We start from the raw sequence: 16,399 nt of genomic DNA, 5'->3' as shown, positions 1-16,399 counted from the left end.
CCCCATATATGAAGACTTAATGAACAGGTAAAGATTTCCATGAAACAAATTAATCAATGTATTTCTGACCAAAGATACTAACAGTTTAAGGTTGACTGGATGAATAAGGTCACTATGCTATGGTTTCCACATTTTGTAAAATGGTAGTTGTAACAATGAAGATGAACTCTGTATCTTTAGTCTTCACATTGGTAGGTAGCAGAGGTAATCGTGCGTGCTGTAGTGACATGAGAGTAGCAGCAGAAACGCTTTCTGTTGTTATACTAGTTCATGGTTAAAAACAGCAATAGTGTTATTAGAATCCTGTTTTGGCAAGTGCGATTTTTGCTGTCTTTTTTTAGCATCTCTTTATTTTAATTCTAAAAAACTATTCTAACTCTTCAGTATAACACCTGCATAATAAAAATTTTTCACACATCAACTGATTGGTATATTTCAGAGAAAACAACCAACATAAATTAATATTTTTGGATAGAGACCTTCCAGATTCATGGTGCAATGAGTGAGTTTTTACATACTGTAACTATAAATATAACTCAACTTCAATAAAATTTATGTGCTGGACTAATAACAGTTTCCACAAAACAACTTAACAAATTCGGCCTCCGTCGTCTAGGGATAACGTTCCCACCTCAGGACTCAAGTTATGCAGGTTCAAACCCGGCGGAGGTCGTGGAATTTTTAAGGGCGGAAAAATTCAGGGAACAAGTCCTCCGGGAGGGATTTTAAGCCGTGGGTCCCGTGTTGTAGATTTACAGCACGTAAAAGATCCTCATGTCTCTAGGAGACCTCTGAGCAAAATTAAGTAAAACGTTTCCCACCCAAGTAGTTTCCAATGCCTCCGGTAGATGGGGAAGTATCAGGTACCACTGCCAGTAGAGGGGCCAAACTCGCTGGCTGAACGGGGCTGATAGCGAGCACCAGTACTGGAAGGGTATGGCGACTGGTAGAATATCAAAGGGGGACGTACAATAGATCAACAACTGGTCGCGGTGCATGTGGAAACCCACCCCCTCCAATAATGAATGAATGAATGAATGACTCATAAAACTTACCATGTGTTACAATCCTTTGGTACCTTTTCTCCTGGCTGAAACATCCTTCCCCGCCATTGGCAAGGACACTGCTCCCGTGAAACACATTGCTGGTCATGCAGCACTGTACCCGAAGGGCAGTAACAGCCTTCCTCACATGACTCTGTGACTGATGTCATGACAGGTACGGTTACTGATCTACAAGTTTCTTGTGAACTTGGTCCACATGGAAAATACACCCGACTTCCAGTACAGTGCACAGCTGGGAAAGAGGAAATGAACTATTGCATTGAATGTTTATCATCTTAGTATAGGTAAACACTTTATTGTTCACCTTGTAATCCATCTAAATTGTTTTATACATGGCATGACCAAACTATTTAGTTATTTATTTATTCCACTGTAAAATTCTATCAATCCAATCTAGGCTACAAATACGCCTGAAGGACATAGAACCAGCCACAGACAAGTAACTAAAATACACATGCTATGAAAACAAGCATAGGTCAGATCAAACAATAAACCAAACTGTTTATCTTCCTACTTTAACATTAAACATAACATCTTAAATTTAATATTGTAAAGAATCATCACACCAAAAGGTAGATGATAATATATTTATGCCAAAATAATGCACCTATGATACATAAAACCTTAAAATTTACTTTAAAATTAGTAATTACTATTAAAAAATCCTTCAGTGAATATAAAGAATTCAATAGAAAGTAGTTTTTAGAGTATTTTTAAATTGACTCTTATCATCATACAATTTTTTTTATGCAAGGAGGTAAATGAAGAAAGCAGTCTTCTGGGATTTGGTGCCGTGTATATGTGGTGTTAACCGACGTTTCGGAGGAACGTATCGCCCCCATCTTCAGGGTTGAAGAAAAAGTATAGGTAAATCTGCAAGCGACAACACCGTGAGACACGGTCAAGCAGACTGCTTTACCGTGTCTCACGGTGTTGTCGCTTGCAGATTTACCTATACTTTTTCTTCAACCCTGAAGATGGGGGCGATACGTTCCTCCGAAACGTCGGTTAACACCACATATACACGGCGCCAAATCCCAGAAGACTGCTTTCTTCATTTACCTCCTTGCATAAAAAAAATTGTATGATGATAAGAGTCAATTTAAAAATACTCTAAAAACTACTTTCTATTGAATTCTTTATATTCACTGAAGGATTTTTTAATAGTAATTACTAATTTTAAAGTAAATTTTAAGGTTTTATGTATCATAGGTGCATTATTTTGGCATAAATATATTATCATCTACCTTTTGGTGTGATGATTCTTTACAATATTAAATTTAAGATGTTATGTTTAATGTTAAAGTAGGAAGATAAACAGTTTGGTTTATTGTTTGATCTGACCTATGCTTGTTTTCATAGCATGTGTATTTTAGTTACTTGTCTGTGGCTGGTTCTATGTCCTTCAGGCGTATTTGTAGCCTAGATTGGATTGATAGAATTTTACAGTGGAATAAATAAATAACTAAATAGTTTGGTCATGCCATGTATAAAACAATTTAGATGGATTACAAGGTGAACAATAAAGTGTTTACCTATACTAAGATGATAAACATTCAATGCAATAGTTCATTTCCTCTTTCCCAGCTGTGCACTGTACTGGAAGTCGGGTGTATTTTCCATGTGGACCAAGTTCACAAGAAACTTGTAGATCAGTAACCGTACCTGTCATGACATCAGTCACAGAGTCATGTGAGGAAGGCTGTTACTGCCCTTCGGGTACAGTGCTGCATGACCAGCAATGTGTTTCACGGGAGCAGTGTCCTTGCCAATGGCGGGGAAGGATGTTTCAGCCAGGAGAAAAGGTACCAAAGGATTGTAACACATGGTAAGTTTTATGAGTCATTCATTCATTCATTCATTATTGGAGGGGGTGGGTTTCCACATGCACCGCGACCAGTTGTTGATCTATTGTACGTCCCCCTTTGATATTCTACCAGTCGCCATACCCTTCCAGTACTGGTGCTCGCTATCAGCCCCGTTCAGCCAGCGAGTTTGGCCCCTCTACTGGCAGTGGTACCTGATACTTCCCCATCTACCGGAGGCATTGGAAACTACTTGGGTGGGAAACGTTTTACTTAATTTTGCTCAGAGGTCTCCTAGAGACATGAGGATCTTTTACGTGCTGTAAATCTACAACACGGGACCCACGGCTTAAAATCCCTCCCGGAGGACTTGTTCCCTGAATTTTTCCGCCCTTAAAAATTCCACGACCTCCGCCGGGTTTGAACCTGCATAACTTGAGTCCTGAGGTGGGAACGTTATCCCTAGACGACGGAGGCCGAATTTGTTAAGTTGTTTTGTGGAAACTGTTATTAGTCCAGCACATAAATTTTATTGAAGTTGAGTTATATTTATAGTTACAGTATGTAAAAACTCACTCATTGCATCATGAATCTGGAAGGTCTCTATCCAAAAATATTAATTTATGTTGGTTGTTTCCTCTGAAATATACCAATCAGTTGATGTGTGAAAAATATTTATTATGCAGGTATTATACTGAAGAGTTAGAATAGTTTTTTAAAATTAAAATAAAGAGGGACTAAAAAAAGACAGCAAAAATCGCCATTGCCAAAACAGGATTCTAATAACACTATTGCTGTTTTCAACCATGAACTAGTATAACAACAGAAAGCGTTTCTGATGCTACTCTCATGTCACTACAGCACGCACGATTACTTCTGCTACATACTAATATGAAGCCTAAGGATACAGAGTTCATCTTCACTGTTACAACTACCATTTTACAAAATGTGGAAACCATAGCATAGTGACCTTATTCATCCAGTCAACCTTAAACTGTTAGTATCTTTGGTCAGAAATACATTGATTAATTTGTTTCATGGAAATCTTTACCTGTTCATTAAGTCTTCATAAATGGGGAATGTTTAATGAAAAAAAACTATTATTCTTATCTCTTTGTTCTCTCCCTTTCACCTGCAGTCTTGTAAATAGTTCTCTCACAAGAATAGTCAAAATGGATTTCAAACTATTGCATTTATTTCAGTTCATAAAGTTATTATTATCAAAATTACAAAATTTTGTACATGACACATCTTTTACATTCAACACAATTAATGTAACAGCAGCACAATATCCATTACAGAAACAGCAAAGTACAAACATTAGGAATTATGTTCGTTTGCTAGAATGGAAAAGAACAGAATTTATTTGCAGTCTACACAAACTTCGGAGGCCTATGCCAAGCATGCAGCATAAGCCATAAAATATATACTTTCTTCAAATACAAATATAAATATAAGTACATATAGAAAAATTTAAGGTAATACAGTATTATTCTAAGCACAGGTAATCCACATTATATGTGAGTTCATAAAATACTCGTGCATTATAAATCATGTACAGCAAGCAATAATACTGAGGTTTCAATTTGTTACTAATTTCTTTAGCATGCTGAAACACAATAATCTGAAATATGCTATACATTTACTTCTGAAACATCTCTTGTGTTATAAATGAAAGTAAAAACTCAGAGAATTTCACTGAAATGACAGTTAATGACATGAGAAGGGGATAATTTCCCTATTGCCTATGTGACCTAGTCTGAAAATGCTTATGTTATGGAGATTCAGTGGACATATGAATACATTGTACACTTTTAGTCAGTATAACTTTTAAAGTATTTCCAACTATGAGTGAAAGTATGACGTTTTGGCAAAGAAATATTTTAAAATAAAAGGGTCAGATTGCATCTTTTTGTGGGTAATATCTGATGAAGGCTGGACTTACAGTTGTGTGGGCCCCAGGGCAACGAAAATGTGGTGGGCTCTATCAGTAGCAACACATTTGGATTATGACAGTTTTTTTTTGTTCTTACTTATTATAACTAAAAATACAAACTAACTTTCTGTAGTTATAGAGAACCCAATATCTCAATAAAATCTGTGGATTTGATTTGTTTCATTATGGTCCGTCACACTAACAATTATAAATACAAACCACTCCGTCCAGTGTGACATGTAAGTTTTTACTACGTTAAAACTTATTTCCCTTACATGTTTCGGTCCTTATGGGCCATCTTCAGAGGGAACATCATTACAAACTGGAAACTACCATCACAATAGGTGTTTTGATTTAAAATACATACACTTATATCCTATAATGCACAGTACGCTTAAAGTCAAACGTTTCACAATCACAGCAGCTTCCTGGTGTTGTAAAGTTTTTAAAAGTTTCTAGATGTTATTTAAAAACGTTTATTGTCAATAGTTAAAATTTTTAAACCACATATGTTCGTGTCCGTACTCCTATCGTCCTTCTTGTATGGGGCAGATTTTGTGCCACCTGTCTATCTTGATGAGGAGGTTCTTGATGTCATCCAGGGTTTTTTTGTGGCTTGCTCTGTTGTTTTCATGGCACTACAACAGGAGATGATATCTTCAAAGAAATACAAAAAACACTAACAGAATAGAATTTGGACTGGAACCATCTGCAATGCGTGACAATTGATGGAGAAAAAGACATGTCTGGTATAAAAATATGTTTGGTTGGCCAAATCACAAAAGCTTGTGAGGATTCAGGAATATCAAAGCCAATGTTTCTTCACTGTGTTAACCACCAACAAGCACTCTGTGCAGAACACGTTGAAATGAGCTCTGTTTAAAACCTGTTATTTCTATCGTTAATTTCATTCGCTGTCATGCACTTAACCATCACCAGTTTCAGTCTTTTCTCGAGGAATGTGATTCTGAGCTTATTGACCTGACATATTATACTGCAGTTCGATGGCTTAGCTGTGGAAAGGTTATTTCGCGCTTCTTTCAGCTCAGGAATGAAATTGATATATTTCTTACTGAGAAAAACGATCACGAACCACTTTTATCAGAAACCAAGTGGCTCTGGAAATCAGCATTTTTGCTGATCTGGTGAACCATATGAACAATTTGAATTTAAAGTTGCAGGGTGAAAATAACTTAGTCTGTGATTTATTTGAACTTATCAAGGCATTCAGAGCAAAGTTGATACTTCTGGAAGCCAAATGAAAAATTTGTTCATATGCTATACTGTGCAGAGTTGCATAAAAAGGGTGAAGCAGAATTTCCTTCCTCGTTTGCAAATTTAGTCATTTCAGATTTGAAAGAACAATTTCGGAAGCGATTTGCTGTTTTTGATGCCAGTGCTCAGGAAATTAGATTGTTTCAAAATCCGTTTGACTGTGATGCTGCAGATGTCCCAAGTCAAATTCAAATGGAAATTATTGAACTTCAGGAAAATTATCATATGTTAAAGACAAATACAGGGAAAGAAATTTGATCGAATTTTATAAATTTCTGAACTCTGAGCAATTTCCAAATTTAAAGAAATTTGCTTGTAAATTTATCTCCATTTTTGTGGCGACATATCTGTGTGAACAAACTTTTTCCCAGATGAAGTACATCAAGTCGAAATACAGGGCAAATTTATCCGATGAACATTTAAAGTCGCTACTTGTGATCAGTGTTTCAAAATTTGAACCTCAATTTCATCAGATTTTAAGAATGCAAAAGAGTTCCATCATTCACATTAATTGTTTTATTATAATTTGTGATGAAAATATGAGCATTTGCTGCTACTGTCTGTTGTCATTAATATACGATAATTTATTCTCATGTACTTTGTATTTAGTTTATGAGATTCTGTGCTTTCAATAAAACTCATATACCTAGAGTTATTAATTTCTCATTTTATCCGGCCCATTGAAAGTGCTAAATTACGTAATGTGGCCCGCGGTTTGAAAAGTTTGGAGACCCCTGCGCTAGAGGATGGACAACTGTAAAGCTGGGCTAAATGAGCTGGTGAAGAAGAATCTCTTCCCCACAGAGGAATGTACCCCAGTCTTTTAGCTCATTGCACTGCACTTTACCGAAATGTATTATTTCAACTGATTGTAAAGGTTGTTTTCATAAACCACTGCCAGAAATTACTTTGTTTTTTTAATAACACTTCATAAAGTAATCTATCATGAAATAAAATGAATTTTATTTTTTCCAAATTTACTTCTTTGAATATAACTTTCTGTAATTAAACTATCACCAATTCCAATAGAGCTCAGCATTTTGAGACAGGGTGCTTTTACAATATAAGTGATTCTATCATTTAGCGCCCTGTAAACGTGTAAGACATTATTATTAAACTACCAATTGTCATGGATGTAGTGAGAACAACTGATTGTCATTCTATTCAGTTGAGTACACTCTTCTTGCAGAAGAAAAGTGTATTTGTGGGTTTACAATAATAAGGCCAGTTATTTATATTTCAAATCGAAGTATGTACTCCCAAACTGTGGGTCATCGCCACTAGAGGTGCTAGCACCATACAAAATAAGTGATAAATTCTGATATGTTAAAATTCTAACTAAAACGCGTAAGCAATAAAAAGTGAACTTTAAATACATAGCTTCAGTGAATTATTAACCTCAGCACTAGTTAAAGGTGAGTTGTTTGAATCATGCCCCTACTACTTCAGTGCTGGGGAGGCATTCCACAATAGTTATTTGATAAATGGCTGAGTGGGTTGCACAGTTGTTCTGGAGACTGTGGAGAACAGTAAAATCACACCCAGGTTATCTGGTTGTCCAATGTAGATCATAAATATTATATTTAAGCATCCTGTTGCACTATACACTTCTATATGTAATAATACAAATGCCGTCGTGAATGCAACAATTTATTTGGTTGTAGTTCTTTGTCTTTTCTTCCTCTACACTACATGTTTTGGCCGTAACTGGCCATCATCAAGACACACAGATAAAAGTAGCATATCGCACATGGAACACAATTGAAAATATACTCAAACATAAACCACAATTGGATAAATACAATAAAAGTGGCATATACCAAACGAAATGTGTGGATTGCCCATTGAAGTACATTGGACAAACGGGCCAAACATTCAACACCAGATATAAGGAACATATACATGATATTAGAAATAATAATAGCAATTCTGGATACTCAAATCACATACTAAATACGGGACATTCATACGGAACCATAACAGTCATAATGGAAGTTGTAACAACGGGAAAGAAGAGTAGACATTTGAAAACATTAGAGAAATACCATATATACAAAGTAAGTAAGAAAGGCCTACACATGAATGACACACACATAGAAACACACAATCCCATATTTCAAACAATATGCGAGATCTATACAGACTAACGGTATCCACCCTCCCCACTACCCCTTCCTCTCCTACACTCAACAACATAAAAACAGCACACAACACACCAGACGGTAAAAAGTATTGTCGCGTATCGGGCGTATATCGCGACAAATAAATTCTCGGTGGATTCGATGTAGCGAATTTTATTTCACATTCGCTCATACAATCACCCAAATTACAGATTTACGGTTACTGCTATCTGCAGTATCACAATTAGTACACTCCAAATGCCAGAATACAACTGACTAGTTGCTGGCTAACTCGGCGGTAGCTCCAGGACTCACTGACTGACTCGGTACAACTCAGTACAACAACTCGACTCGGCGACTGTTACAGTACAACTGATTGTGAATAGCCTTCACTGCTCCCCATGTAGCCTTGATCGGACCATACGGAAAACGGCCACGTAATAGGCACCCTTGTTGCTAGCCACGCCGTGTTGCTATGTAACGCTAGCGGAAGTAACCGCTGTTACTACCGTAACGTCGCCGCTGTTGACTCGCGTTGCCTAGCGACCGCGATATCCCTCGGTGACGTCACCGCGGAGGGGAGTGGCGGGGCGGGAACTCGCCTATTACCGTAGTAACGCGAGCGTTACGTTACCGCCACGTACCACTGGGGAGGTAGGGGTCAGCATGTCACAGTATTAAAGATGAGCAGCAACACACACACACACACAGAGCCTGCACAGAGTAAGTACACACAACAGTATGAAACATATGAGAATAATGTAGGAACATAGGATAGTAATACGAATATTTGTGTATTACAGATAATACATAAACAATGCCGGAAACAAGAAATAGCCGCAGCAGCACATGTAGACACAGAGCAGGTATCCCCGTGATTTAAAACTTTAAATTTTAAATAATTTTAAAATTTAAACTTGGATTCTAAAATCAAATTGACGAGCATATGTTAGCGAGATTTCAAACAAAACTGACAGGCTGCTGTTTTAGATTTTGGATTGTGTGCAGTGTGACAGCTACGTAGTGAAAAATACACCTGATGATGGCCAGTTACAGCCGAAACATGTAGTGTAGAGGAAGAAAAGACAAAGAACTACGACCAAATAAATTGTTGCATTCACAACGGCATTTGTATTATTACATATAGTATAGTAGATCATAAAATCTTACTTTTAGTGTTGTTCATTTTATTGTTTACAATTTTTAGGTTCTGAAATGATTATTCTTGGTAGTATATTTTTTGACAGATTTGCTGTTTTTATTTTGGTTAGGCTTACAAGTTGTTTTTATTTTGATTAGATTTACTGGTTATTTCTTTTGTTAGAAAAGTTTACATGTTTACCAGTTGCTCTTATATTTGCAGCACATGTGTTGGAGGACAGTGGTCATGCACACAAATAAACTGTGGTGCTCGCTGTGGAGCTATTGGAGATCCTCACTACCTTACATTTGATGGAAAACGCTTCAATTTCATGGGGAAATGCTCATATCACCTCTTAAAGGGAGAAAATTACAGCATAGAGGCAGAGAATGTGGCTTGTGCAGGTGCCATCTCAGAGGTGAGGTGCAGTCTGTTGGCAAGGTGACTGTTACTTATTCGTCAGTCATTACAGGCCCCTGCTTCCAAAATTTTCATGTCTTCAGTCCACTAAAAGAGACATTCACGGAATACTGATTCCAGTTAGATGCTAAAGTGTAGAGGCTCCATACATGATTATGGGCAGGGAAGGGCAAGCCAGGAATGTACCACTTCCCCTCCATTGATTAGAAAAGAAAAGTAAAATTGAAAAAAATTAGGAAATATATAAAGTGTTAATACCAAGACTTAAGGGGTATTTTTAAAAATATGTATTACTCTATCTTGGATACTGCAGGGCAGTCAGTAAAGTCAGTCTAAAATGGCTTAAAGTTTTTAAGCAAATTTTCTGGCTGCTCCCAGTTGGAAAACTGACTGCTTCCTGATGGAAATATTCCTGGTGGTGCCCATGGCTGTACAAGGTAAACTTATTAATGCCTTTGGACGTTTGGTATTAGGGCCATGGATGGAAACAGGAAACCAACAGAAAAATATATTTTTTTTATATTAGTGGAATATTTGTCAAAAATGAAACTGAAAAATTGGACAGTTCCCATCTCTAGGTATGGTTTCCGCTGATAACCCTTCCACTGATCCACTCTTACACACTATAGCCCTTGGCAGCCACCTCAAAATCACGATTTCACTAGACGTTGGCATTATGTATCCTCCCAAAGCTGTCTCCACCTTTTGGTGGTGGGGTTAGCATGACTCTTGTGACCTGGAGAGCTATGCTGGCAGTAGCTTAACTACTGGTAGTCACCCATGCTGGAAAGGTCAAAGGAAAGAGTCCGGACTAAGAGAGATACCCTGGTCCTCCAGGTTGGGGGTTGGACATGAGACTAACAACCTAACAACCCCGTAAAAAGAATTTTGTTCAGAAACCTAACAACCAGCCTCGTTGTGGAGACTGGTTATAGAGGAGGCCAAGGCTCACTCATGGCTGTAGCACTGAGTGGTAGGTAGGTAGGGCATTATGTATCTTAGAATTACCAGGTTTTTGGACTTTGTCCATTGTCTGATATTCTAAAAGCTACAGTTATCAATAGGCACAAAATGGTTTCACAAAATTCTCCATTTAATCTTATGCATTAGTTTTTATGGACTTGGTTTGTTGGCTACTTTTCTATCTTAGTTTCAGGCCTGTACATGTTTTATCATAATCTTTATTGTATATTTTTCTGTTATCTCACTTTGACCTAGCCTGGTCTCAGGTTTTTATATAGCTGTAGATATACTGACATGGGTTGTCCAGGGATTGAGGTTAGCTCTTTGTAAGGGACCCAACAGAGTAGGTGTGTCCCTCCCTCACCTTAGGACCGAAACAAATCCAGTTTCTGAAACATCGTGTTCTGTACTTTTTAGAATACCGGACAATGAACGTAATCCAAAAACACAGTAATTCTAAGTATTATACGCCCTCATCAGAAACCTGTAGAATCTGATTATGCATCTTCTTTCAATATAAGTTGAGACTGTCAAATGGGCTGAAACATAGGCATCTCTCACTTCCATTTACTACTGCTATCCACTGGTCCTATTCTAAATTACTACCAGTGATAATGTGCATAACACATACACACATAGTCATAAACCATATTTTGTATTAAATATTAATATTAGATTAACCAACATGAACTGAAAGAGAACATACATTTTATATACAATATAGTATATTAAATTAACCAATTAATTTACTGAGTAATTCATTGTAGACACATGTCTGCATAACTGAAATATTGCTTATGTGTTGTAGGCAATGAGTTTCCTTCCTTCAAGGAGCTCTGAGTATCCGTCTTGTACAAAGACTGTTACCATAAATCTCAATGGACATAATATCAAGTTGAAACAAGGGCGTGAAGTGTTGGTAGATGGGCAGGAAATGTCAAAGTTGCCTTTCACAGCTGCTGGTGCTTATGTACATGTTGTATCTTCCATCTTCCTGTTAGGTAAGTTCATGTTACAAAATGTCTGATATGCCAGATTTTGTCTATAAGTAGAATTTGTTTTAGTTGTTAATATGTCTGAATTATGGACATTTTAAGGAACTGGATAGTGGGGACAAGGAGGTAAGTTCACTCACCTTTAAAAGGAGATAAACTGTTTTGAATATCTTGTTTTCTTCCCATTTCTCTATATTGTAAAAATATTCTCCTCACTTAGGATCTGAACTGTTAAACATAGCATAATTATAATACACTTAAGCCCTTGAAGCCTGAAATTAATTTAATTAATACATAGAAACTCAGTTCCTCTTGCACAGAAAACATATTGCATCGCCATTACAACGACTAACTGGTTAATGTTGTATCAGGAATTAACTGCTCGTTATTCTGAGACACAGAACATATAAATACAGGATGTCTGGATGAAAGGTATCCAAAATAAAATATTTATATCTCAGAAAGCATTTATTATACACATTGTTTTGGGTTGCACCATTACAAAAGGAAACTATCAAAGTTTTTTTTCTGAGTATAGATCTTTCTCAATAAATTTCAGTGTGACCTGACTTGGTGGCATTATAAATATCCAGATGATATTTGACCTTGTTCCACATTGCTTGAAGAATGTTTATTGTTACTGTAGCCACAGCGTCCCGTATGTGAGCTTTCAGGTGTTGAAGGTCATTGATCTTAAACTGCTATTGATATTGATATTCATATTTATTAGCATTCCCTTAATCCATACAAGGTTAACTTATAACCTATTGGATATAGACAATGTTCTTCACATAACCCCATAAGAAAAAATCCAGTGGGGTTGCACCTGGTGACCTAAGAGGCCAAGCGATTGGTTCACCTCTGCTGATCCATCTCCCAGCCATCTCTCTATCCAAGTGATTCCTAACATGGTGGCCGAAATGTGACTGTGCCCCATGTTGTTGGAGGATAGTCTGAGGTGGTAACTGGGGCAACACATCAGCTCCAGCATGTCTAAGTATGAATGTATCCAGCCACATTCTCTTCCGCAAAGAAAAACGCTCCACTCAAATTGTCATGCATTGAGCTGGCCCATAGGTTCACTTTGGGTTTGCCTCTCTCCAACTCACATGAGACATCTGGATCTTGACTGCCCTAAATCCTGCAGTTGTACCTGTTTGTAACTCTACTGACATAGAATGTCACCTCGTCCGAGCAGCACACTTGGTGGAGGAAATTGGATGACACGTCAGTTCTTTCTAGTGTGTCCACAACAAACAAAGTTTGTGCTTGCTACTTGGTCACTTGGTTTTAGTGCATGAATAATTTGAATTTTGTAAGCTCTTAAGTGTAACCTTTTGTGTAGCACATCATGCACTGTTGAACATTGAATTTGGAACTGCCAGCTAGCACCATGACTTGATTTCTGCGGACTTTGCTGGAATGCCTTTCTAATGCAGTTGACATTTTCTTCAGAGGTCTGTGTTTTTCCAGGAGATTTCAAACGCAGCAGACTACCTGTAGTCCTCAGATTGTTGTCCCAGAACCGATTGCTTTTCTGTGTAGTAGGTTGACATCCATATTATGTTCTAAAATGGCGCTGGACAGCTGTAAGAAATGGCAACTCTGCTAGCCAAAACAAGCACTGAACCTGTTCCTGTGATGTTGACATCGTTACTGCGCTTGTCAAAGGTCACCACCTGGCACATGCATGTAAGCCAGGCATGAAGAGAACTTTCAGAGTTTTCCTTTCCGATGACATAAACTGGATATGTGACAGTTAGTTTCAGAGAGATACATTTTTTATTTTGGATACCTTTCATCCAGACACACTATATACTCTACAGGCATAATCCAGAATTTTTTAATATTGTAGCAGATGGTACATACAGTAACCACTGTGCTCCAATAAATTAGTGTATTGTGTCATAAAGATGTATATTTGAATACTTGTATTCCATTTTGTTAAGTAGATATAAATATATGTTAAAAGCTCAGTCAAACAACAACTTTATTTGTAATAATTCAAAATGTTTCATATTTCAGCATCAACCTTACCCCATCATCAGAGTCTTTCAATAGAATGTGTGTGGAGGGAATTCTTATAAGTGCAAGTGTTGTTCTCTCCATAGAATGTTGTAATTGCAAAACAACTCCATATAAATCACTGCATATGCATCTTATTTATGCATGTTTGGCTGTTTTCATTTCAGAAAATGCTCCCAGAGAGCCTCTATAAAACCCATGCTCTATTGTGGCATCACTTTGATTTTATTTACATTTCATACGATCGGTCATAAGACCAATATCCAGTAGACCCTCTATATTCTGTGCTTTGTTATACTATGAATTTGGATATACAGGGGCAGTGATCATGTCCTCCAACATGATTACGAACTGTAAATGTGAATTTCACACATAACACGTGTAACTTATAACTCAGATACTGAAGCTGTCTACTGTATTACATTTTACTATTAGGCAAAACAAAATGTACCACTTCCTTAGCCTAAGCAACACTATTCAACGTCCTCTGCACACATTCCATTGGAAAGATCTGATAATGGCATAGGATTGATGCCAAATCATCATGCAAAGAGGTATGTGGGAGGATGGAGGTATAGCTCCACCATTCTTAACCTTGGCAATAAATGGAGGTGAGTGATTATCTTCATGCCTTACTGCTCCACCCCCAGGAAAGCAGCTCCTGGTACCCAATGGGGGGGGGGGCTCAGAGCCTGTGAAGACATTATGGAGAAGTGAAAGACCTCATGCTCCTTCTGGCAATCAAATCTGGATTGCTTGGCCAAAATACATAACTCTGAGTTATTCCATTTAATGTTCTTGTTACCTGAGCTTCTAATTTGCAGTCAAAGGTATCTGCTGTTCTATCATTAAATTTACTCATTGCAGTGGATCTTCCAAATGGGCTAGAAATTTGGTGGGATGGCGTAACTCGTGTCTATATTGATGCTCCAGCCAGTTTTCAGGGGAACACCAAGGTATGGGGAGTCTGTCACATACACTGTACATGTGTTTAAATGCTCAATAGGCAAATAATTCAGACAGTACTCTTATCAGCCATTATCAGCCAAAGAGGGATGGCCTGTCAGTCTTTGCGTGCGGTGTAGTATGCATTCCATTATTACATTTAAAAATATCTGAACTGGATATATTATTCAGCAATCAAAGCAACGATTGAAGACCATTAGTGTTGGTGTGTGAGCTGTAAAGATGTTTTGATTATTGGTTGAAATATACCAGATGTAAAGTGGATGCAGGAGGACTACATCTACAGAAAAATAAGTTCTTAAATTTAGTTAATGCATATGAAAGTGTGGGTACTTATTAACTTAGAAAGTGAAAGGTACTAATATCTCAGTAGTTTATTGGGTTTTTGTGGCCTATATCTTAGGTGTAACTTCGGCTTTTTGGGTTTAGCTGTGACGTGTTGAAGGGGTTCCAACATTTCTGAATGAACTCCAGTCACGATTCTTTTGCCAAACGTGGAGTTGAATGATGATGTGGCCTGATGTATTCAGTCTGTCACTTGGAGTAAGGGTGGCTATGAATTGCCTAGTGCTATGAAATTGGAAGGGATCATTCTGCTGCAAGATGTACATATTGAATGATGACCCCTCCCCATTGGCTAGTATGACACTCTACACCCCAGAGCATGTTGGCCCAGTTGGTAATTCTTCTAACTTGTATTCTGGAATATCTGGCTTTATTCTCAGACTTTCATGGTCAGTCCCTCCAAGTAGATGCCCAGAATAGTACTTCAAATTAGTAAGTAAAGTAAAGGTATCCCTGTAAGAGGCCTTGGAGGCCCATAGGGTTGTGAGACGTTGAGGTTCCCACATTTTCTAGACAATTGGCTCATAGGTGGCGGCAAGGTTGTCAGCCCTACACTCCGGCCGCCCTTTACCCCCAAGAATATTCCTGGTACTCATTTCTGTTAGAGGCTGAGTTCACCCCAGGGCCATAGTGCGGCTGAAAGGATTAGGTCAATTGAAAAATCCGAAGACCTCATCGGGATTTGAACCCGCAACCTTCTGCCTTGTAGCATAGTGCCTCAACCAATTATGCTACCTCAAATTAGGCCACAACCAATCATTGCATGTCCTTTCCTGTTCATTATTCACCTGTCATTTGATGCTGTATAATTTGAGCTACTAACAGCATCATTAAATAAACAATAAATAAATAAATTAAAATTCAGCTCTCACCCTTATGTCCACTGTGATCTTTCTTGCAATGAATTCATCCTGAATGTGATAACAGTAACATATGCAGAAATGTTGGAAGAGCTTCTACATATATGTAATATGGCTAAATCCTCAAAACTCAAGTTACACATTAATGTTGCAGTTGCTACATCTTCTGTAAAACTGCTTTATGACTTTGTGGATAGTGAGCATGCATACAGAGCAAACAATGGTACATTGTAGGGCCTGTGTGGGACATTTAATCAGAACCAGAATGATGACTTCCTGACTCCAGAAGGTGATGTAGAACAAGATGTAGCAGCATTTGCTAATAAATGGAAGACAAATGAAGTTTGTGAGGATGTTCTGGAGAGGGAGGCATCCAGCCATCCCTGTGATGTCAACGCACACAACAGAGCCACTGCTGAGAAACATTGCTCAAAATTGAAAGGATCACTCTTTGAAGGTATCTGTAGTGACTGTACAGGATACA

At 37.8% G+C, this 16,399-nt stretch overlaps 1 protein-coding gene across 3 annotated transcripts in view; it reads left to right on the top strand.

Moving 5' to 3' along the window:
• LOC111862988 (hemocytin) overlaps nt 1–16,399 on the top strand; it is a 115,067-nt gene that overhangs the window by 28,908 nt on the left and 69,760 nt on the right. For all 3 annotated transcript variants that reach the window (XM_023848892.2, XM_023848891.2, XM_023848893.2), the window contains 5 exons: nt 2,652–2,892; nt 9,564–9,759; nt 11,533–11,725; nt 14,612–14,700; nt 16,150–16,372. In XM_023848892.2, coding sequence (XP_023704660.1) covers nt 2,652–2,892; nt 9,564–9,759; nt 11,533–11,725; nt 14,612–14,700; nt 16,150–16,372 — 942 coding nt within the window. The remainder of the gene's footprint in view (nt 1–2,651; nt 2,893–9,563; nt 9,760–11,532; nt 11,726–14,611; nt 14,701–16,149; nt 16,373–16,399) is intronic.

The sequence above is a fragment of the Cryptotermes secundus genome, unplaced genomic scaffold, assembly GCF_002891405.2.
Source record: "Cryptotermes secundus unplaced genomic scaffold, Csec_1.0 scaffold1016, whole genome shotgun sequence".
Taxonomy (NCBI): Eukaryota; Metazoa; Arthropoda; class Insecta; order Blattodea; family Kalotermitidae; genus Cryptotermes; species Cryptotermes secundus.
The sequence above is the reverse complement of the archived record's forward strand: the minus strand, read 5'-3'. Positions and strand labels throughout refer to the sequence as shown.